Source organism: Dromaius novaehollandiae, chromosome 16 (assembly GCF_036370855.1).
Source record: "Dromaius novaehollandiae isolate bDroNov1 chromosome 16, bDroNov1.hap1, whole genome shotgun sequence".
In the NCBI taxonomy this organism is placed as follows: Eukaryota; Metazoa; Chordata; class Aves; order Casuariiformes; family Dromaiidae; genus Dromaius; species Dromaius novaehollandiae.
In genome coordinates this window covers 5,147,116-5,171,442 of record NC_088113.1, presented here as the reverse complement: position 1 = coordinate 5,171,442, position 24,327 = coordinate 5,147,116, and the positions used below count along the sequence as shown (strand labels likewise).

General features: G+C 53.9%; 1 protein-coding gene across 9 annotated transcripts in view; it reads right to left on the bottom strand.

Moving 5' to 3' along the window:
• The window catches only part of CHD6 (chromodomain helicase DNA binding protein 6), a 100,715-nt gene extending 80,361 nt beyond the window's left edge, over nt 1-20,354 (bottom strand). For 2 of the 9 annotated variants that reach the window (XM_064521353.1, XM_064521357.1), the window contains exon 1: nt 19,830-20,100. Coding sequence is in view for 4 of the 9 variants with exons in the window: in XM_064521350.1 (XP_064377420.1) it covers nt 19,079-19,403 (325 nt within the window). In the remaining 5 variants the exon portion in view is untranslated. Of the gene's footprint in view, nt 1-5,920; nt 6,064-18,909; nt 19,019-19,078; nt 19,489-19,829; nt 20,101-20,192 lie in introns of those variants that run through there. The other 7 variants (XM_064521350.1, XM_064521351.1, XM_064521352.1 and 4 more) reach the window with 5 other exon arrangements.
• Nucleotides 20,355-24,327: the final 3,973 nt, after the last annotated feature.

Sequence of the window (24,327 nt, the reverse complement as noted above, 5' to 3'; positions counted from 1 at the left end):
GGGGGCCTTGACAATGTTCAGCCACAAAATCAGAGTTAGGGTTAGGATAACACTGAGAAAAAGAGAAAGTCCAGAGCTGCAGTCGGAGTCAGGCTAGAAAGAGGCTGCAAGAGTAAATGGTACATGCCAAGAGACCTGGGCTGGGAGAAATCTTTGGTCCAGGAAAGCACCAGAAGCCTTCCCTATAGCTTCCCAGGAAAATTAGGGTTAGGGCTGAGAAAAAGAGAAAGTCTAGAGTTGGAGAGGGGTGAAGTGGGACTACAAGGCTGGGAGAAATCTTCGGTCTGGGCAATGTCTTAGGGGCTGCCTCTACCATTCCCCACAAAAAGCAGAGTTAGAGTTGAGAGAAAGAGAAGACTTAGATTCAAACCAGGACTAGGGCTGGAAAGAGGCTTCAACAGCAAAGCAGAGGCCACCAAGAGACCTGAGCTGTGAGAAGGTTTTCATCTGGGCAACGGTTGGGGGGCCTTTTCTGATGTTCTGCAGGAAAAGGAGAGTTAGGGCTGGGTAGAAAGAGAAAGCCTGGAGCTGCAGATGGACTGGGTTGGGAAACGGGCTGCCAGAGCAAAGCGGGGGCTGCCAAGAGACCTGGGCAGGGAGAAATTTTTCATCGGGGTTTCCTTGTCTAAGGTTCAGATGGAAAACGAGGGTTAGGGTTGACGGAAAGGGAAAAACTAGGGTTGTGGCTGGGATGGGGCTAGGAACGGGCTGTTGAAGAAAAGCTTAGGCCGCCAAGGGACCTTGGTGGGAGACTCCTTTCGTCTGGCAGGCCTCGTCAAAGGTTCAGCCATAAAATTAAGGTTAGCGTAACACTGAAAGAAGAACGGGAGAAGTTTTTCACCTGTGCAAAGCCTGGCAGGCCTTAGGTCTAAGGCTCAGCAGGAAAATGAGAGTTAGGTTTGAGAGAAAGACTGTTCCACCACTTAAGGTAATACAAAAATCAGTCACAATAACAGGCTACTGCCCTCCTTCATTCAGGTGCAAAGGGGATATAGCATAGGGACAAACAGTGTTATTAAAAAAATCAAATGTTTGTTTTCAGAGGCTAATACCTTGCCAAGGTTGGCTGAGTTTTTACAAGGACAGATAAGAGAGGCAAAATTTCTCTTCTTCTGTAACCTCCTTCTCAAAAATGACATCTGTTCCTGTTGAAACCTTACAAAAAAGCCAGCCTGAGGCACTGCAAAGATTTTTCCACTGCAAAATAGTAAGAATTAGACAAGGATTATTCCAACTGAGCAGGAGAGCTTCATCACAGAGAACAGCAACACCCTCTACAATTGATTTATTTTAAAATGTATCCTGCAGTAACTAGCTGCAGTTATACTGCCCCACAAGTCTTATGATCTCCAGAGCCAACTAGCTCAAAACACAGCGTGTGGTAACAAGCAGAAGAGGACCATGCCCACTGGTTATATATTCCGAGAGCAGGCAATGGGACAAGCCTGTGCAATCCAAGTTGCCCTCAGCTGACGCCCTGCTCACTTTTTAGGAGACCACGCTGGTGGGCTCTCACATCTGAAATTCTAGCTGATTTCATAGCGTTGACAAAAAGGGCCAGGCACACAGAAGTTCACCGGTCACCCAGCAAGGAGACCCCTTCCATGTAACACCACGCATAATACGTGCACCGGTGAGGATAAGCCAAACAGGGCCAGGTCTTAGGGTCCCAGAAGGACAATTATTTTGGTGGCAGGGCACAGCGGGGGTAGCGCTTTGATTCACAAAACCTGAGACAAGACCCTGCAGTCCCAAAGAACAGCAAGGCAAACTGCATGGCCTGGGTTTCCACTTTGATGTGCACATGGACCTTACCCTGGCCCTCTCCTCTTTTTGAGGCTCCTGAACATGGCCCAAGCCAATTAACAGCGAGGACAGGCCTCGCGGATGGCAGATTTAGTGCGATGTCTGAAGTCAGGCCAGCGTTCTGCCATTGCACGTTTTCACAATGTCCCTTTAAGAGTTTTGTGACGAAAACACCATAGCCAGGAGCAGAAGCATCAACAGCGCCTCAGTCACGGAGACAGCAAGGCACTCCAGAATGAACGTTTTATTCATAGCCTCTGCCCAAAGAGCAGCCTTCATTTCCTGCAGAGAAATCGCATCCTGCAGCGCAGCTGAGGAAGGGGGGAGTCAGCAGCTCCAAACGCAGCACAGCCGAAATGCAGCCACATGGGATGCAGCTGTCCGAGGCGCTCTGGGGCCTGGGCAGGGCCCTGGCCAGAGCTGTGCTCCGTGGTTCCAGCGCAGCCACGGACAGGGCGCTTTCCGCAGGAGTCTACCCCAGCAAAGGGGGATCACTGCTAAGAGAAGTACAAGCTCTGTGAAATAAAGCATCCCCGCCCCCCTGCACCGTGCTTTACAGCATCATGTATTCGACTGCAGCGTGGTCACACATCTTGCATTCAGGGCATCCTTCTAAAGAGGAGTTTATTAAATCCCTCCTGCTTTTGATTTGCCTTCACTTCCCATTTCCATATCCCTGGCTGCTGTGTTTTGGGAGTCGAGCTTCAAGCTCTGCTCTGCCCTCCCCTCTTTCCCACCCCCCCCCCCCCCCCCACCGAGCGCCCCAGCGGCAGCCGGGCCCCACGCACGGGCACACAGCTGCCCCCGGCCTCCCTCGGGAGCCGCGGGGGGAAGCGGAGCAGCAACGAGGGCTGCTCAGCCCTTGTCCTGCCGCGGCTTCGCGAAGCGCTGAGCGGCAGCGAGGTGCTAGAGCTGCCTCTGGGCAGCCGCGAGCAGAGCCCTGCCTGCTCGCTCAGGTCATGTCTGCACGCTTTTCACTGGCGGCCGAAAGGGCTGCTGAAGCCTCCGCTTTGTCTGGGTTCGCGTCTACAGAAACCGATGGCATTTGCCCAAGAAAGCTCCTTATTCAGCACAGCAGCACGGACAGGAATTTTTTTACTTTATTAGATCGCATCCCTACAGTACCATTTTGGGCTGTCTGGAAGAGGCAGGTGGCTTCTTTCTTCAAAGGGGGAAAAAGAGCACATTTTATCTGTAGAAATAAACTGCAGCCAGGAAACAATGTGTGCAGTTAAAAAAAATATATATATACAAGACCCAGCCGTCAGGTCTTTAGAGATCGTCGAGCTTTTCTGGACACGGAGAAGCAAAAGGGACATGTGGCTTTTTCCAAGGGTAGCATGAAGCACAGCAGGAGAGGGGATCAAAGAGCACGCGGTGGCAGAAGCTACCTCCTGGAGGACAAGGAGCACACACAGGCGCACGTGAGCAGGCCCACCGCCGGGCTGCAAACACGCTCAGGAAGCCTGTTTGGAAAGCAGACGGGAAGAGTGCAGAATTTCAGCGCCGAAAGAAAGCCTAAGCTCCAGCAACCTAAAGCAGCAAAGGGTAGAAGGCAGCAGCAATCTTGGACTGCAGCCACAGTCGCCATGAGTAGCCACTGCACGTGTGCCATTATATGGTACATCTTAATTTTGACTTTCATGCCAGTGCCATGGCAAACCTTCGCCGACACGAACCGCGCCATTCGACACCCTGCACGTGCGAGCCACTCTTTCGAGCTACATCTCAATGATGGATGAAAATCTAGCCATCTAGCTGCTTGGCAGCAGGCTCCTGGGAGACCCATGCCCCAAGCCACAAGCAAGAGCCCCTGATACCTCCTCTCCAAGGCACATCCAGCCAAAGCACAAACTCCATCTCCCACCATGACTGAGGTGAGAAGCCCCTCCAGCAACTGCAGCTAATTGCAGCATGAGAGCGTACTGCCAGCTCAGCACCCGCAATTCCACACTGCAGGCTCTCAGCATCATCTTACGTCGCTCTGAAAATATGAGGTGAGGTCCATGCCTCAGCTGCGTGCTCTCACCAGCGGCTACAAGCAGGCACTTAAAGAGGAGCAGTTTTCCCAACAGCTTTCTTCACAGGACACAGACAGGAAGATGAACCTGTTCAAGGGTTCATCAAAAGCATGAGAGGGGAACGGGAGCCCCACAGGTTAGCCTGTATGCCCCTCTGTGTATTTCAAGCAAGAAAGCAGTAATTTAGAAGAACTTGTCCTCCCAAACTACCTAGCACTGGTCCCACTGGCGATGCCCCCCACTTTGTGCTGCCCCCGTCTGCCAGCTGTGCTCCCAGCGGCCCAAGGCTCCCCCTTCCCAGGCACGGCAGGCGCCAAGGACAAGGTCTCACCGCAAGCCTCTTGTGACGTTTCCTTGCAGATGACTGGGGCAAGCCCTGTTCAACTCCTCAACATCCTGTGGATCCTCTCCTTCCTCCCACAGCTTTCATTACAGAAAGGATCCCTTGAAAATACAGATCCCAGACAGGCATAGCATTTTGCAGGCAACACCGAAGTACAAGCTACAGCGGTAGGCAGATCAAGAACAGACAAGAGTTGCACAACCATGCCATGAAACTCCCGATTTCCAGACAAGCAGGCCTGCTCTCATCAAGTGTCCCAGGAAATGCTGCAGCCCAGGCTGCATCTCCTCTGCATTCAGGTACAGCTTGAAGGAAAAGAGGACATTAGTCAGAGGTACCACGTCCAGACCTGCTGCACAGTCACAAGAGGGGTCCCGGAGAGGCAGGACGGGCTTGTACCTGGTCAGAAGGCCAGCAGCAAGCCAGGCTCGTGGACTGCAGCTAGCCTAGGTGTGGGCTAGGCTCAGCACACCCTTGCTGCTCTGGCTCCAGAAACTGTACTAGCCTGCCCCAAAAAAGGCTGGCGGAGGTCAAACTGCAGACTGGTGAGAAGGTTCAGATCTCTCTAGGGAGCTGGAGTCAGGCTTCCCGGCAGCATTAAGCTAAAACTTTCACGGCCACCAATGCATGGGGGCCCTGCTCAGCCCTTCCAAACAGAAGGCCGCAATAAAGAGCTTCAGGCAGTGATGGAATCAAGAGCCTTCAGAAGACTGTCCTACAAGCAAAGAGTCTTTCTCTGGTCCCACACCACCACCCCCTGTACCAGGGTCAAAAGCTGTCCTCATGTGCATGTACCGTGTTGAAGTAGCAGGGCCACATGCTCCAGGAGGTCCCTGCTGCCTTATACAAGCTGCAGAAGCAGCCCTCCACAGGGGAGGAATTGCTGTTCCCAGGCCTCACAGCCTGGGAGCTGCTCTGTGTCCCCACAGCCTGCTGTCATCACGTCGGTGGCCCCTGGCTCTCGGACTGAGAAACAGCATCTCACGCCTGGCAATAAACCTTATGGCTTCAGTGAAAGGGGAAAGTAGCCAGTCCCTACTGTGCAGGGAGAAGGCTGAGCCACAGCATTTCTCTCACAGGGTCAGGCATCATGAGAAACCTTCCAGATCTTTGCAGAGCTGAGGCATTAGTTCCTCCAAGCCTAGAAAGCCTCTGACATTACCACGCTGACCAGAAGCACGCCGGGCCAAGTTGGATCCAGAGCGCTGGGGGTCAGGGATCCAGCCCAGGCAGGCAAATACTGCCCCTTCACAAAGGAGCAGAAGTGCCTGGGTCCACCTCAAGAGGGCTGGGAGAAATGAATATTGGTCATTGCTCGCTAAGAGAAGCTTGCTGCATTTCCCTGCTATTCCTCCCCTCATCACTGGGAGTGCTACGGAGCGGCAGGACCGCAGGTCAGGGCTGAAGGGCTCTGCAAGGCTCTCAGGCAAGCTGGAGCAGAGCTCCCTGGGACGAGCAGTACCTGTCCATCAGAGGACTTTCCAAAGCACCCTCCACCCTCAGTAGCTTGTCTGTTGGCAAACCAGAGAGCCCAGGGCCCTGGCACCAGACAAGCACCCTCCCTACCTGACACATCCGCACCACGGGCGAGCGGCAGAAGGGGACCCACGTGTTCGGCTGGGACAGAAAAGGAGCAGAACTCAGCGCCCACGCTGGTCCTCGTTCGTTTGGTTCGACCAACACCCTTCTCCAAGCCACCAAACAGCAAAGAGACACCCGCAATCCCCTGGTACTGCTTGGTTCCTGCTACCTTATCAGTTCCTGTTTCCAGGCAGGGTTGCACAGGCACGCCTCAGCCGGCAGAGCTACTGGAGCTTGAAGCCAGAGTATCTGTGGTGCAATCCAGAGGGACTCAGGCAACTACGTTCCTGTGGGCTGCACGGAGAAGGGGCTCTGCAAAGACAGCACACATCACCATCCCTGCCGCTGGGTTTACGAAGGACGCCTGCTCCCCCAGGAACCCACAGCTACAACCGAGGGAGACCCGGGCAGGGCGAGACAAGCACTGACAGCACCGACAACACAGCTGCCTGCAAAACAGTGAAGAGGCAGAGCTAGAAGAGGGAGAAAGAGAGCGCAAGAGCGACACGTCTCTTCCTTGCTCCTCCCCTCCAGCTATCACCAGGCTGAATTCAGGGAGGGCTGCATGGCCCAGCAAAGCCTCCTTCCCCGGGCAAAACAGCAACCCAGCCGGCTGCTCCTCCACAACACACTCAAGCACCGGAGAGCCGCTCTTGGGACAGCGTTTAACGGAGGCATCCGTCCCCCGCTGTAAGTCGCCGGCTGTCACGCAAGCAGCCTGGCAGCACGGAAGCACGCTCTCTCCCCACAGCTTGCTGCAGCACGATTTGCTGGCACGCCTGCAGCTGCTCGGTGCATTCACCGTGGGAATCCAGGCTGAAACTCCAGGCGCACGGAGCGGAGAGGCAGCCTCGCTGCCTCCCCGTTGCGCAGCCTCTGCGCTCGGCAAGCATGCCCGGGCCAGCAGGCAGAGCGCTGCGGGGGGTGCGAGCCCCCTGGAAAGAGGCCTGCCGGAGCGGCGAGCCGCATTCCCAGCCCTCCGCAGTGCCCTCCCCCACATCCTGCCTTCAGCCCTCCACTGGGGGTAGAGAATGCAAATCTTGGGTTGTAATTTTTCCAAGTTAAAAATAACCCAGTAGTTTAGTAAGAGAGAATGAGCAGCAGCGAGGCCGGGGGCTGGGGAGCCCGTGAGCTCGCTGCAAGGCAGCTGTGGCATACATTTTTCCTTGCCAAGCAGGGATACCGAGAGAGCGAGCCTTCTAGCTCTACCCATCCAAGCTACAGAAACCAAGACCCCCTTCAGCATCCCAACGGCAGAAGCATCGGGCACTCGCTTCCCTGAGCAGGCCAAATGCTCTTCACCTCAGATCTGCCCTAACACCACATCACTGCTTCCTAGACCAACATCAACAGAGCAGGCAGCCTCCCAGGACCCCGAGGGAAGGGCTGCAGAGGCTCCATGTCCATGGGGACATGGCGGTACCAAGTGAGCAAGGGGGAAAAGCAGCACGTAAAAAGGTCAGAGCAAACGAAAGCCTGGGAGCAAACATCGCTCAAGTGCGCACACGTGGCCAGGGCAGGTTGTGCAGAGTCTCACACCAACAGCCAGCCCCAAGAGAGTTGTATATATGCTCCAGGAATTCTCCGTCCTTAAAATGTTTTAGTCTATAGAAAACAGAGAGGGAATTACTGCACTCTGTGGGGCTGAGGGAGCCAAGACCTATGAGATCTGCCGATGAAGCTATCCAGCACGCATGCTAGTCCTGCTGCCCAAACCATGCAGCACTCTCCCAGGACGTGCAACTCTGCCACCCACCAGGGGAACGGACCACGAAGCTTGCAACGGGCAAGCGAGAAATAACCATAACCTGCCTGTCACCTGCTCGAGACAAGGAATACGACAGCTCACGGTGATGCTGCACAGCCCTCCCCCTCCTGAGAGCCTGCTCAACACCAAGCTTCCTCCTGCTCCCAAAGCCTTCCAGGCAGGCCCTCAGACCCGAAAGGACAGACACACGTCAAACACCCCGGGGAGTCCTCAGGACACTGCTACCGTCCTCATGCAGATGACGTTCTGCTGGCAGCCCCACAAGCAAGAGAGCACACAGAGACTGGATGCTGCCATCCGGTAACGCTGCTTTGATCAGCTGAGCTACATGACTCCCACGACAAGCTCACGTGGCAGAAATGCCAACAGCTTTTTGCGTAGAGTTTTCAAACGCAGCTCCTAACCCAAGACTGTAACCGTAATGACCTTCAACTGTTATTTCAAAGCTACACAGCACCACAGGGCTAAGAACCAAGTGCTTCCTCAGACTCCGTGGCGAGCCCAGCAGCGAACAGGGAGTAACAGCAAAAGAAGAGGGAAAGCAAGGTTGGAAACACCTTCAGCTTCATCCAGTAATAACACGTAGCAAACCCCAAGTCAACCCACCTGGCCAGACAGCACGTGCATAAAGCCACGGCAGGCCAGGTTGTTGCTAGAGAGAGGGAAATCGGGTACAAGCTCCCTGTAAAGTGTAGCGCTCTCAGCAGCTCCAGGAGCAGCTCAAAGTGAGAAGTCACATTTGTCCCAAGTAGCACTGGGGACAGAGAGGTGGCAATCCGCAGAACAGGGACGTACCCAGGGCTCACTGTATTCCCTTCCCACACCACCACTGGATCTGCCAGGAGCAAGGAGGTTTCGCTCCTGTCTCCACCAAGCCCAGTTTTGTTGTCTTCTGATGAGTGGGCAAAGGGTCTTGCTCCAGACAGCTGCTCGTGAGCCCCAGGCAGTGGATTTTAATCCTCAAAACGAACAAGGCAAAAACTAGAGGAAAAATAAAACAAAACCAAATCTTCTCTATAGCTCAGGACCTACGCAGACAAGGAAGAGAGAAGGGAGATAAGACGAGCCTGCACGGCCTTGTAGCTGGCACACAGCAGGCTGGACTCACACCCGCAGGCAGGCCTGCAAACTACCCTCGGTGGTGGTGAGGGCCAGGATTTCTCAGATACATGAGTTTACACACAAGGCAGGCGCCAACCCATGACGTCTGAAGCCCCTTAAAAGTCAGGAGCAGCCGTGTTGTCCAGATCACCGGAAAGGGTCGCCTGCTGTGCATGTGAACATATGTGGTGCTCCCGCACACAGGGCCAACGGGCCCACACCAACTCTTTCTGCAGAGACGTGCCACAAGCAAAGCGATCATGTGTGCTGGCGTCAGGAGCGTCACAAGTTCAAGCTTCTGCCACTGCATTAGCGAAGCCCATTGCACTGATGTAGTATTTTCCAGGCCTCTGCTCCCCATTAAACATAAACATGCTCGGATGTGGCTAAGCTCCACAGGCTGAATTAACCCTTAACAGCGCTGGCAGCCAAATCATGAGAAGCCATTTCTCCATCATCACTGCCAAGTTTTCTTTCCACTTCTCCACAGGCCCAGGGGTGCTCATCAGCAAGCCAACAAGGAATGACATGAATTCGGTGTCCAGGACACAGACTGGGCCAGTGGCCACAAAGCCTATCCACTCCTCCCATCACTCCCCCTCAGCACTGTGGCTTTGGAGCTGAGGAATCTTCCATATCCGTGGTATACTCAGGATTTCCACAGGGTAAATCTGCAAAAAGGAGCTAAGTCCAAGCCACAACCTGGGCAAACCACACTATAACCGCTGCAGAGACTAGCCCCATGGTCAGTGCACAAGAACAGGCTGACTACAGATGCCTCCCAGATGTTCTCCAAACTCCTAGCACCTCAAGTCCATCTATCTCTCCATCCTCCCCTTCTACACTCCTGCATTACTACTCAGCAAGTTAAGCCCTAAAAACAAACAACAACAAAAAACCTCACAACTTTCCAGAAAGACTGGAGGAGAAAATATGTATTCACATAACCCTGGACTTGGGTCAGTCAGCACCTAATTTCCTACTTAAAAATAAGAGAAAAACTCTGTAGCTACCTCTCTGTGCTGCAGAAGGGCCTTGAGATGCACAGGCCCATGGAGAAGTGCAACTTCCAGAGGCTCCCTGGCACGGCACTCCCAGAAGCCCTCTGGTCCCTCCCCGAGGGCAGGAGGCAGGGCTTGCAGGGGCCTTCCTTGGCTGCAGGGTGCTCAAAGCACACTCCTAACAGCAGCTCAACAGAGCTTGAGGACCAGCTTGGCTGGCAACCAAAGAGATGCCTGTTGTGCAATTCCTCTCCCGGCACCTGGGGTTTTACACCCCACCTGCCACCCCACCAGGCAGGGAGCCTCAAGGTAGCACGAGGAGCACGCGCTAAGGCTGCCGAGGGGACTGCGCGAAGCTTGGGGTCAGACGTGAGGAACAGTGACAACACAACCCTAGCTGCAGCCTAGACAGAAACAGGCAAAGCAGCCACTCTCAGGGCAAACTCTGGGTGCTGGAAGCAGGCCCTCTTCCCTGAAGTGCCTGGTCCGGTGTCCCATAGTACAGACACGTCAGATAACTCTGGACAGTCTCCACCAGCTGACATCAAAGGACAGGCTCTTTGCTGTTACCCCTATACAGTGACGAGATCCTGGGCTCGGCTCCTACAGACTTCCTGGCCCAGCGGTCATGATGATCCAGACTTCCCATTAGCATAAGAAAAGCCTCTTCTGAAGCAGTAGGCTTGTGGGAGTACAGGAATTATGGCTGGCCTCTTCAGAGACCTCTTACAACACAGCAAACCACCCAGCTGCTCTCTAGCTAGCAGGAGGGATATAGAGGTCTCAGCAAAAACAAGCACCCTGCACATTTTCCTGTTTCTTTTTGTTTTCCACTCACAAGCATTCTTCAGGCTTCGGTTAGTTGTTCAAGTCCATCCTCAAGGTCACTGGGCCTGTACAGATGCCACCAGGCACATAACTTGGCCCACAGCACCTTTATTACTGCTCGAGGAGCACAAAAGCCAGCTCAACTGATAGACCTCGATAGCTGCCCAGTTCAAAACATCTTTTGTAAGATTACTGTTTGAGAACTACACACCTAAGAGCACCAAACTCAAACTATCCCAAGGCACGCAGCCAAAAAATCAGATGGCATTTCTGAAAGCCCAGCTCTCCCCCTCTTGCTGTTGTTGATATCCTGCACAGTAAACTCAAGCTGTCAGAAAGCAGAATTTTGTCACACTGCAGACAGCTCCTCCAAGGCAATCAAAGCCCTTTGTGCCTCTATTTTCCAACTGTAGAATGGGGATAAAAAACCCGCCTTCCCAGCAAGGCTGCCAAGACAATGAACAAGCATTTGCAATGCACCTCGAGATTTGGCTGTGGACACATTAAGAGCACATCTGACACCCCAGAGAAGACCTCCCCTCTGGAAAGGCACAACAGCACTTGCTGCAGCTCCAAAAGGTCACAGAGACCCCACTGCAGTGTCCAGTCCCTCTGAAAGCTCTTCCCTCTGGTGTTCCTGTCAGTCTTCTCTGGCTGAAACCCATCACCTAAGACCTCCAAGGTGGACTGCCTTTAATCAGACCACCTAGCTGGTCATTACACCCCAGCAGCCCCCTGTTTGCTGGTATTAATAGCCTGCTTTAAGTTAGTTTCTATTGCCGCTTTGCTATAAGCCTAGTCCAACCTCAATGCTTTCTCGCATCTGCATACTTTTACACTGTCCCAAGAATCACTCCAGCATGGGAGCAAAGAGAAGTGCCAGAAAGAAATTCATCAATTCCACATGTGCAAAAGCTTGGATTTCAGCAGCACAAGGTCTCCTCAGCTACAGGCAATCCTTTAATACTCTTGGGTACCCTCTTTAACAGTGAGCATGCAAAGTCCTGCCCAGACATGCTGCAAATAAAATGCTACGGAAAGCAGATATTGAAAAGCAGCCCCTTCTTGTTCCAGCCCTGCCGTAATGCCCTTCAGTCAGAGACCAGCTGCCTGCAACATGGCTTCAAACATTTAACTCCTGTCAAACCCTGCCCAGAAAAGACAGTGGGGTTCCTTGCACATCATCCCAGAACAGTTTGCCAAGTTCCCGTCACTCACACTCGTACAAAGCTCGCGCAAGCTCAGAGGTGCTCACAGGTGTCACCAAGGGCAGAGAGAGCATGAGCCTCACCACGCTGCAGGTTTGCGTTCGCACAGGTACTGAGCACACCCAGGCTGCAATCAGTAACTCTGACTGCAAAGCACCATTTTTGCTGAATCCCTTTTCTAAGCAGAGACAGGACTGCAGAGCACACCGAGCCCCTTCAAAGAGGGCACGGGCTCAGCTGGTATGGGCCTCTCCCAGAGCCGAGATCCTTTTATTCAGAGCAGAGACACAGAAGGCATCCGCTGTGTCCTGGAGCCTCCTGGCCGGCCAGCACCATCTTCAGCAGCTCAGCTAGCCAGCTGGCAGGCACGGCGGTTCAACTGCACCAAACTGCCAAGCGACTCTTGTCCCAGCTTGCCTGGCAGGTCTACAGACGTCAGTCTCCTTGGACATGCAGCAACGTGAGGCCCAGGCAGGCAGCCCCCTGGATGCAACGGGAGAGCACAGGCCCCACAGTCTCACGTCCCAGCCCAGTCTTACTGCATGTATCTGTCAGGAAGTCCACGTCAACATGGTTTCCACATCTCCTTTCAAGTGTTGACCTGGATGAACCATTCCTCCTCTTCTGACACCTTCCTAGCACACAGCTTCTCAATGAGTCCATCACATCCTCCTCTAGTTCTCAGTTGCAGGAAGCCTCTGGGGAAAGTGGCATGCAAAAGGTCCAAAAATCCACATCCGCTCTGTGTTAGCCAGACAGGACCCTCTCTCAGATCACAGGTGGCAGAAAGAGAACCCAAGAAAGGTTTTAGAAGCACTGCCTGGATCCCCTAACATCGCCCTCTGCTCAGCAGAGCAGCCACCAAAGAGCCTGCCTGGAAAGCAGAGAGCAGCATTTGCAGACAACCACATCTCCACACACAGTGTACCAGGCCCTGTCAGATGTGGACACAGCTGTACCTTTTCAAATACACATGACCTATAAGCCTGCGTGGAGTCACGCCTCGCTACAGAGCTCCTAAAGAGACTGCTCTCATTGACATGACAGCCACAAAGGCTCCAAAGAGCCTGCCCCCATGATGACCCACTCCTTTTTTTGGCTTCCAGATTCAGGAGTCTGGTCCTCATCCTCCAAAAACAATTTGGGACTGGCTCAAGTCCAGAACAGCTATGTTACTCTCGCACAGAAATTCTCACCCTCGGGGCAAGCAGGCGGAACAGTCATAGCGACTGGCCCACAAACCTGCAACCACTTCTCTGAAGAAACCAGGGTAACCACAAACCTCAGCACCTTCACAGCAAACGCAAGCCCTGCTTCAGTCAGCCTCCCCACATCACCACCACACGGAGAACAAACAGCGCACAGTCTCCACTGTCTGCGGTGGAAGAGTGAAACCTGCCTTTACGTATGCACAAAAGTGCATGCCGGGAAGAACTCGGATACCCAGGTGAGGGGCACCCTACGGGGACTGAGAAAGATCGCTGAGAAATGGGACTTTGCTTGCCCTAAAGCACCAAGCAGAGAAGCATACAGATAAGAGCAATATGCTGTGCATTCGCACACCACACTATTTTCCTCCCTGGGCTAAGCAAGCACAGGCTACAGCAAGGATGCAGCATGCACATATATACGAGTCATCACGACTGAATGGCTCTCTCTTCTCAGATCTTCAATTAACAGACACATAAAGCATTTTTAGGATAAAACGGAATGTGTTAAGTTTTAACCAAAGCGGATGAAACATTTAGGGTTAAAGGTACTTTGTGCACAAGGTCTCGAGAAGTCAAGGCAGTGGCTCATGCGAAAACAGCAGTTCTCACAGCATGTCTACAGCAAAGCACTAATATTTATTCCTGTATCTAGGACTACTTTTAATTTTGTCTCAATGCACATATATAGCAAGGCATTAATATTTCCTAGAGAACCAATACGTTCCCTACTCTTAAGACAGTGAATGTCATCCATAACTTTGCATCACCCTTGTTCCTGCACGTAGTACACTAGCGTATTGCTAACACTGGAATTCATCTTTAAAGGTAACCATTGAACATATGTTGAACCGCAAGTGGAAAAAAAAAGGAAGCACATAAAAGCAAGTGAATAACTTGGTTATCTAATTACCTGTATGACTTCTGAAGAGAGATTTAATAGAAGAATTTTTTTTGAAAGAAGCTCAGCTAAGTCTATGTAAAAAACATCTATTTCTAGTAAAATGCAGAGGGACCCAAATTCTAAGGAGTGCCTGTTAATCTACAAGGTCTTCCACATTAAGTCCTTCAACTACTGTTTCCTCCTTCAAAGAAAAACAAAAATGGGGTACCTCCTGGGGGATTCTTATATCCCAGGAGAGTTTTTATAATCCTCAGGGCAGTAAGTGCAGTAGCTCCTATCACCCCCAGACACACTTCCCGCAAGCCAGCCACACCGACATCGCACACCAGAGCCGAGCTGAGCTTCCCCCACCAGGCAGTCTCGGATGCTTCTGCCCTGGGGTCCCCCACAGCAGGCCCATGCCATTCCCACCTAGCAGGAGCTACGCTCCTCAGCGAGAGCTCCCAGGCTGTAATTTCAACACCTGCTTGAGGTCCTCATAAGATGCAGAAACAATCTTGCCTCTTCACACTCTACCCATCCCTCCCTTGCAACAGCATGCACATTAGTAGGGACATTGCAGCTCCTCAGTCCAGTTCACCGACCTGGGTTAACAATAACCCGACCACAGACATTGCCTCCCTTTACACTACTGCGAAACAGGGCTCCACAGATCCCACGCTCCTATGAAAGCATTCAGGATGCACACAAATATTCTGCAAATTCTTTTCTTCTACTGACAAGCTTAACTTTCATCTGCTTTCGGCCAAAGGCACAGTTACCCCAAAAGGAAGCAATGAGTTAGTTGCTTGTCAGTCCAGCCTTGCCAAGAACAACCTTGAGCCAAGCAACAAGAAGAGGGCCAGACAAGCATCAGAAAGCTACGCTGAAGAGACTGAAACTTAATCTCACCAGCTAAAACACAAAAGTTAGAAGAAAACCTACACTCGTGCAACCATAGGACTGCACATAGTTAAGGCAAAGGCAGGACCGAAGAAAAGAGGGATCCCAAGAACTGCTGTGTGATGAGAAACAGTCTGCATCTTTTAGGGTCAACAATATCATTGTCAGACTGCTACTGAGCAGCATCCCTCACAGGAAAAACAGGGCTAGAAAATATACTGTGTGCACCTCATGGACAAGCTAACATCTCATCATGGTGGTAACACCTGCACTTCTTCATCTGTGCACAGTGAAGCTCTGCAAGCACATTTCAAGTGCTCGCATTAAAAACAAACTGAGATTGAAGATATTTCCCACACTTTTCACTTTCTTTTGTGGACCGAGAGACTGTTTTGTTCCTGCTAGAGTGGGGTTTATACTTACTACAGGCTGGGAATTCCCTAGAGGCAATAGCCTGCAGTACGGGAACAGTACGCACTCCTTAACCTCAAGGCAGCACTTCCTTCATAGGAGGAAAGGTCCTTCCACAACAGATGGGCTAAATACTTCACCAGCCTCCTCAGTACCCACATGACCAAGGCCTCCAGCTCCCCTCTGAGCACCGGACCCAAACTCAGCAGGAGTCCCTACGTCCAGACACTGAACACCCCCAGCTTTCGTTTCACCTCCCCAGGAGCTGAGTGTGCCAGAGCACAGGCACAGACAATCTCTGCCCGGATAACTATCGGGGACCTGCCTTCAAAACCAAAGCCCGACCACAGTGTCCCAGGTATTTCCTACTTCTTAGGCTGACCAAACTCAACCACTATAACAATGCTAAAAATTAATAGCCACATATTGGCAGATTGCTAGGCTGCATACCAGATTTTCCCATATAAGGGAAGGTTGAAGGCATTGTCCTATCACACGGAAAACATACTGCACCAGCCTGAAACATTAGAAAGCAAAAATCAGAACCTCCTCATGTCATAAGCTCACATACACAGTGCTGTGTTTTCCCCGTTTTGCTGACAGTTCGGTCAGCTTTCCACAGCTCTGTTATTTCAGGCACGAGTCAGCAACAGAAGATCACTGGAGGCTCTCTGGGGCAGGCACTGGCCAGCACAGCGTTTGCAGCACAAGGCTACACTGGGGCCCTGAACTTGGCCCCACCGCAATGCTGGCGGAGGACAGCAGTCTCTACACACACTGCCAGTGTTTCAGAGGTGAAGCGTAACTTTGCTTTCACCTTCTTTTTAGGGTACTGAGAAACCACTATTCAAATCCTACGCCCTACCACCAGCACTGCGCGCAAGGCAAGCCTTGCTACTCCACTACGCAGAGATCATTCACCCTGGCCGCCTACCCCCCTCTACACGATCCGTTTGCTTCGCAGCGACAGCTCTGCCTCTGGTTTCACAGGCTAGGATCAAGTCACGAACATCAGAAGTTGAGTCCATTGTCCCAAGCAGGCAACAAGGATGGGAGAGGTGAAACGCTTTCCCTGCTACTTACACGAGCAATGAGAACCACCTCCTCGGCTCCCATGAAGCTTGGTTAGGCTTCCGACCACCGCACCCGCCAGTGTCTCTTTAAGACAATTTTAGAGACCATCTCCCTACACGTGCCGGTTTTCCCAGTCCCAACACACCAAGCCCACATTCCTGCACTAAGGGTTTACTCACAGCGCGAGGCTGATCAGTCCTCCCCCTCTCCTTCGCAAGAGCAAGCTCCTCCTGCAAGCTGATGTGCTAGATACCAGCGCTTCTCTCTCCAAACTCCAAGACAGGCCAGAACATCACAGCTTCACGCAACAAACACAACGGCCTGCTCTAGTGGCCAAGCTCTCAGCCTTGTAATCTGTCTAAAAAGAGCTCACTTGCTTGTGCAAACCCCTCCTGAAATAACACAAACCGTTAAAGTAAAACGCTTTATATTATCCACCTGTAAAACTTTATGTCTTTAGAGAAGCTGTTATGGAGAAAATGTTAGAAATCTCTCAAGGAAGATTAAATCATAGAAATTATTGAGAGATTATGCTTCTAGAGGGGGGAAAAAGCAGAGATCTGCTTCCTGTTAAAGAGATACAGTAAAAAGCAGTCAGGAAAAGGAGACATGCCTCTAGCTGAGAATTTACTAAGCCACTAGAAATCAGCAGATGCCCAGAATAATGTTAGCACTGACTATTGGGGCTAACACTGACATATCCCGGGCCAGCTATTCCTGAAGACCAGTAGCACAGACAGAGCTGTTATGCCCTAATGCCAACATAGAGGACAAGCAGGGGAGCAGTAAACTTAAGCCGTTAAACAAGGCACGTGCTACCAAACCAGACAGCAGCACACGGATAGTAAGAAAGCCTAACAGCACCTTCCAGGAGAGATGGACATTATTCACGCGCTGTAAGAATGGAAAAAACAGGGCAAGAAATAATGCTTTAGTTTCACAGATTCACACAGGTTAATTTTTAATGTATCTCTACTAGCCCGTAGGAAGGGGCTACAACCACTTTCTCAGCAACAGAGCAATCAACGTTTCTGTTTAGAGGTATGAGCCAATATGCAGAAATAAACAGCCACGGTTCCACAATGCTCTCCTCAAACTTTCCTGAAGTGAAAATGAACCAAAAAGAATTCAGTCTTGCTCTCCAAGGCCTCTGTATTCGAAGAATAACACATGCTTTCATTATTCCGCCAGACAAGGTACGCACAGGCATTTTGATAGGATGCAGTTCTACTCGGTGTCACGCTCTACAGCTTGAAACGCTAGAGGGGCATCATTCAGTAAGCCTCACCGCACATCGCTGCTGCACACTTCCCATTTTTGCAGCGACAGAAACTCAACAGTATGTCCAGTGCTCCAGCAGGACCTGCATGTTGAAGCAACTGTGCCGATTCAGGGATGGACAGCAGAATTAGCTTCCCAAAAGCAAACGGACAACAGCATTAAACTTCACAGTGGAAGAGGAATCAATTCTCCACTAAGCAAGTGGGAAAGGAAAGCAATGGCAGCCCTGACCAAAACCAGCCCAGGTGGAAGTCAAAAGCCTCAAGTGAAACAACCTATTTGCTCCAGGAAGAACCTGCTGGAATAAATATACGCAAAAATATGCTCTTCTTGCTTCATACTACAACAGCTGGACCAAAACAACAATTTCTCTGCAAAGCAGCCCAGCGAAGCCCTCATGTGAATGAGGGAAAATGAAGGGTGAGGAGAGAGAAGAAAGCACCTATTCCCATGCCATCACCTGAACTGGCCCCACTGGCAACACAGCACAGTGGGAAAGTATTTGCACAGCTCAACTTGCCCTCTCCTCTGACAGTATTCTAATCAAACTGACCCCACAACAGCTAAAAGATAGAGGCAGCACCCCCTGCCAAATATCCATACCCCTGTAAGCGAAAGGGTCAGAGATAAACAACTATGTCTAACGACAGCCTATGCATGAGGATCCCTCTGCCAAGGAGGCCGGGAGCTGCGGAGGAGTGCTGGAGACCTCTGCACAAATCTACAGGAAACTTTGCACAGCCTCAGCCTACAGTCTGGGACCCTGCACCTCCTCCCCTCATTGCCTAACCCCAAAAGCACTTGCTACATTTCCCAAGTAGGAGGGAAAAACATTAAAAAGCTTGAGTTTTGGCTAAAATTATCCCAACTCACTACAACCATAAACCAAGCACTTTCCATAGTGAAGTTACTGAAAAGCTCTACCACATGAAAGGCCTGCAGCTGACCCAGCAGAGCCAGCTGGGCGCACAGAGATAGTCTATTTGGCCTTCTCGATTCCTCACTTCACTGAGAGTTTAGTTGTCAGGAAGGTAAATCAATAACCAGAGAAAACGTTAGCTGCTCTAAGAAGGGTGCATTCACTAGGCAATATTAGCGGATGATTTCCCTTCATTGTGCTATATTCTGTGTGCGTTTCTCTCCGACTCCTCAAAACGCTCACCCTACAAACCTTATCGATCAACATTAAAATCCACTTCAAATGCCAGTAAGAGTCCCTGGTAGGAACACGGGGAATTCCACGGCGCGGTCATCAGACACTACGGCTGCGAGGCTGCGCCGCGCGGCTGCTGCGAGATGACTGCAGCGCGAACGAGATGCGACTCTAACGTGACTGCGATGCCACTCTGTTGTGACATGGCTGCAATGTCACAACAGATCTCTGTCTGCTTCGCACTCGGCAAGAGAAGCAGGACGGATCGGCCGACGGCAGGAACAAGTCCGCTGCTGCTCGGAGCAAAAAAAATGACCCTTTAACGGAAAATCTTCCCACCTCATCAATGCAGATGCCCTTCCTCGCCCCAGGTCAGACAGCAGGAAAGCCGGGCACCCGGACCGCCAGCCTGTGAAGGATCCGGCTTCTCCAACCTCAAAGTTTTAAGGCTTAATTATTAATTTACTCCAGCTTTGGCGCCGGAAGGACGGCGGAAAGTTGCACCCACCGAGGCGGCTCCCGGGTGCCGCCGGGTCCCACCCGGCGCCGCCGTCACGCAGCTCCGCCGCGCCGCCGCCGGCCTCGCCGCCCGCGGCCGGGACGAGCCGCTCCGCGCCGCCGCAGCCCCGCCGCCGGCCCCCGGCTCGCCGCGGCCGCCGGCTCCGGGGGGCGCCGGGCCCCGAGCTCCCCGCCCGGCGCCGCCTAGGCCCCGTCCCGCTGCGGGCCGCCGAGGCGGGGGCCGCGCCGCACGCAGCGGCGCCCCGCACCGGGCGGCCGCAGGCAGGGCGAGGCGGCGGGCAGGGCCGAGCGCCAGCCGCGCGGGCCGGCCCCATCGCGACGCCGCCGCCGCCGCCGCCGCCGCCGCCGACTCCGCCGCCGCCGCCGGGCCTCGCGCGGGGCCGCGCGCCCCGGGGAGGGAGCGGGGGGCCGCGGGGCCGCGCGGGGGAGGGGCGCGAGGAGGAACTTGTGGGGGCGCCGCCGCCCCCGCCCCCCGCCGCCGCCCCTCCCCCGCTCCCCGCCGCCGCCGCGGCGCCCCCGCCGCCTCCCAAGGACGGAGCCATGACAGGGCCCCGCGGGCGCTTCCAGCCCCCCGCGGCCGCGGCCGGCCCCGCTCCCCTGCCCCGCGGCCCGCGCCCGGCCGCCGCGGAGTTCATTCATAGCGCCGCCCCGGCGCGGCCCCGCCGCCGCCCGCCGCCGCCCCGCCGCCGCCCCCCGGCCGCGCCGGGCAGGCGAACCCAAAAGTTCAGAGCAGAACTTACCTAAAATGGCTCCTCGGCAGCCAAAATACAAACAGCTATTATTTGGTGAAGTTTAGCCCAGACACCCTGCAAGGACACCCTAACCTCGCCCCGGCACGCCCCCGCCCCGCGCCCACTGGCTGCCCGCGGCCCCCGGCCGCCTGCCATTGGCGGGCCGGCCCGTCAGCCAAGCGCAGCCCGCGCCAAGCTTGGCTGCAGCGCGCTTATTGCTCCCTCCATTGTGCTCCCATTTGCATCGCCGTGAGCGCGGCGGCGATTGGCTGCGCCGCCGCCCCCGCCGCCGCCCCCCGCCGTCGCTCGGCCCGGCCCGGCCCGGCCCGGCCCGGCCCGCCGCCCCGGGCCCGCCGCGCCCGCCGCCCTCACCGCCGCCCCCCGGGGAGCCGGGCCGCCGCCGGAGAGCCGCCCCTGCCCGCGCCCTCCACGTCTCCGCTCGCCGCTCATTTCCCGGATGTGAAACGTCCTGCGGGGAAGCGCCGTGTCCGCGCCGGGGACGTGCGGGCCCCGCCGCGCCGCCCTGCCCTCGGCCCGGCCCGCGGCCGCGGCTGCCGCGCCTCCGCCCGGGGCGCGGGGGCAGGCGCCGGGGGCCCCTGCGGCCTGCCGGCGGCCCGCGGGGGGCTGCCGAGGAGCCAGGGCCGCCCTGCGCCGGGCCGGCCCGCCCCGGCCTCCCCGGGCGGTAGTGCCCGCGGGGCCGGGCGCTGCCGCCGCCGGCCGCAGCCCCCGGTGCGCGGGGGGCGGGAGGCTCTGCCCACCCGGGAGCGGGGCCGGGGCGGCCCTTGGCGCTCTCCCCGGGCTCGCTGCGCCCCCCTGCCTGCAAACTCCCGCACCCCGCCGCCCTCCTGAGAAGCCCCCCCCGCTCAGTCACGGCGCTGCTGCCCCCAAAATCTCAGCAGCGTCCTCCCTCTGCTTGGAGACGTGGTGCTCCCGCTTCGTAACTGGCCTCCCAGTCCACTCCTTGGCTTCCCGCTGGAGAGCCCCGCTGCTCCGCTCCCTGCCGTCCCCTCCGCTCCCTGCCGTCCCCTCCGCTTTGCCCTTGCTGGCCCCGCCGCCTCGGGTCGCCGCGCTGCGGGGAAGGGCCGACGGCCCGTTTCGCTCGCTGCCCTGTTCGCCCTCCTTGCCTGGGTGAAGGCAGTTTAAAGATGTTACCAGAATGGCCCGAGAGATGGGAAAGCTGCTTCCCAGGGAGCTGCTTGAGGAGATCGGTCTGTCTAGTTTGGCAGAGGATCTCAGTGGGCTGTGTAGGTTCCCCGAATTTCTCCAGCTTCTGTCCTCTTTGCTATGCACGTCTTCAGTTGCTCGTGGAGGCTCCCATTCCCTAGGTGGGAGTGCTGGGCAGCGTCACTGGCCAGTGGCTGGGTAAGGCTGCTGTGCCCTGGGGGTGCCCGTCTTACTGCACACATGTAGATCCAAAGGAGGACACAGGTAAGGGAAGCAGGTCTCTCGCAGTGCTATACCCACCCTGCTCCACACCTCCTCTGGGTTCCCCTGCACAGATAACATCCCTCTGCTCTTCCCAGCAAGCCAGGACTTCTGTTTCCACAGCATTCGCCTGTACACTTTCTGACTTGCTCTAATCCACATCATCTCCCTGAACCCCAGAGGCTTTTTCCTCATGCACCCTGGCTCCTTGTCCATGGATGTCACCAGTGGACGCTGCTGAGATCTCACATTTACATTCCATCTTTTCTTTCCCTTGGGTTCAGATTCTTTCTCTGCCTATAGAAGATCTGCTGGATCAACATTTGTGAAGTATTCTTCTCCTTTTCCCCATTCCTCCCTACACCTCCTTCCCCAGCCAGCAGACATTCCTATACTTTATCTTTTCATTTTTTTCCTGCGCTGGTCAACCTCTGGCCAACACCATCCTTTCCTATAACCTCCTGCTGTCTCCAGAGCAGCACTTTATCCTTTATATGAACAATGCCTGTAAAGGTAGAATTGGTACTTTATGATCAGCAAACCATAGCAGATTAACCACTCTTTGGTCAAATGGTCTCAAAAAAAACACCTAAGGGTGGTTAACAAACTCACTGCTATACATGCAAAATAGGCAGACTAAGTGTTAGGAAACTGTAAAAGAAGACAGAAAAAAAACCTTTCAGGTTCAGAATTCAGCTGCCAAGTTTAATTTCAGAACAAATTATAACAGCTTTGTTATAAAATCACAGAAGTGTTGTTGGGGAGGGACCACAGGAGGTGGGGTTGGAGACTTCTAGAGGTCCATTCCCAGCACTACGTCTGTGACCGACACAAGATCAGATCAGACATGCCTGTGCCTAACTGAGCCTTAAAACCCTCCAAGGCCATAGATTCCCTCAGCTCTCTGGTGGCCTGTGCCAGGGCTGCACTATCCATCTGAGAAAGGAGTGTTTCCTGACGTCCGATCTGAAGCTCTCAAGACTCCGTTTGTGGTTATTGCCCCTTAACTTATCATCTGGCACTGCCAAGAACAATTTTACTCCAGCATCTTTGCAACTGCCGTTCAAGTACTTGCAGGGTAGATCAGCCCTTTGACTTCTCTTTGCCAGAAGAAATAAGTCCAGCTCCTTCCACCTGTGTTCAGGGACCCTGTGCCTATCTTGCTCATTCTTCACCAATGCCTCTCCAGTTTCTTCACATCCATTTTGACCTGGGGGGACCACAACTGGACACAGTGAAAATAGAGTATGTGATTTTGCCATGGAAACTCATTTACCAGTCCAGTTGTAATCAGGGCCATGTCTGTTTTATTATTCACAGAGTGGAAGTGATTGCTTCATTCTAGACAATGTGGATTTAGAGATCTGTCCCATGTAGTGCAGCACACACCCATGTACCCAAATCGAGATCACTCCTGCCAGATCCCTACACAAGATCAAGAGCTCTGCCTTTGGATGGCCCCAGCACTCTTTGATGCCAGTATGGGAAATCCTGCTTTCCAGAGAGGCTGATGGGAATAAGTCCCAAGCTTGGCTATTCCCAAACCCTTGAGAATCCAGGATACAACGCCCTATGAGGGCCGCAAGGGCTCCTTCACAAGTGCAGGATACTCAGCTGAACAAAGCTGGGCCAAGCATCACCCAGAGTGCAGCCTGGCAGCCAGTTGTCTTCTTTCTGCAAGATCCTTGGGGCCACCATCTCTCTTACCTAAATTGATTATTTAAAAAAAAAAAAGTCATGGCCTCTGTAAAGAGGGATTGTGACAGATTCCCTGGCCAAATTCCTCTGGGCTCAGAAAGGCACCCCAATACCTCACTGCCCACTAGAGACCTTCCTACTCCCTGTGATCACAGCCAGCTCTCCACCTGGGCTATATGGAAGGGCCACTCGCTACCTGTGATGTACTGGGAAGAAGGTTGCTGTGGTGACCACAGCACTCATTAACAAGTGCCAATGCCCTGATTTATAGATTTGCCCCACTCCTGGAGGAAAAACCTGTTGCTGTTACATATTTACCTTGAAATCAGTGTTAACTGGAACCAAGAAAAGGTAAAATGCAAGTGAAAGTGGTTACTCACAGCATCTGAGCTACGCAACAGTGACAAATACTCTCAAAAGAAAGCAATGAGGAAATTAAAGAGATAACACACTTAACTGGCTGCTGCAGAACTTCAGTTGGAAAAGTGAGACTGACCTACTGTAGACTGTCCTGCCAGGAACAGCAGTTTTTGGGGGGACCTGTGCCTTTCTCCACAGCTGGTATCCCTGAAGCGGGAGAAAAAGCATCATTTGGGGCCTGGTGGTATCCAAGACACGCTCTTGCTGTCAGAGAGGTTCTGAGGACTTCCATGGTCTTCAGGGAGTTTGTCACAGGGTCTTGAGCTGCGTCACAACATCTAGCAGTTGTGACCTGAAGTACTACCTGAAGTCGTGGCACCCTGTGCAGCTGGGGCAGTGACTTTGCTCTAGTGGTTGCCCTCCTCAGTGGTGGGAAGTCCCGCGTAAGCACCGGGGGCGTATGAGTGGCCTGCACCTCTGGCTGTGTGCAGCGTGCCCGTCAGAGCTGTGCTTGTGTGCAGGAAGAACAGAGAGGTCTGAGCTTGTCACCAGAGACAGAGACCACCGATGCCACATCACTCTTGAAAATATTGCTCTGAGTTTTTTAAGATGCAGGTTTTGCAGCAGGAGGTGGCAGCCTACCAAACCGTGAGTGCCAGCTCCCACTAGCCCAGGAGAAGGCCCAGGGACAGAGCGCAGCCGCAGCCGGGGCCAGCAGCCGCGGAGAGGGCGGCTCTTGCTTTGGGCTGGAGCTGCAGGAGCAGCGGCCGAGGGGCACCATCGCCTGGAGCAGTGCCTGCAGGCTAGCAGCAAATGCGCTGCTGCCCCTGGACAGGAGCCCTGGAGATTTTGAAAACCTGTTTAATATACAGTGTCAGTACAGATTGCTAAAGCTGCCTGCCCAAACACACCTCAGTGCTGCCGCGCGTTCGGGCAGCTGGGCGCATGCGCCCGGCACGGCGCACCGCAGGCTTGTGCTGCGCGGAGCTCGGCCAGCCGTGTTAAGGGGCAAGCGCTGGCTGCC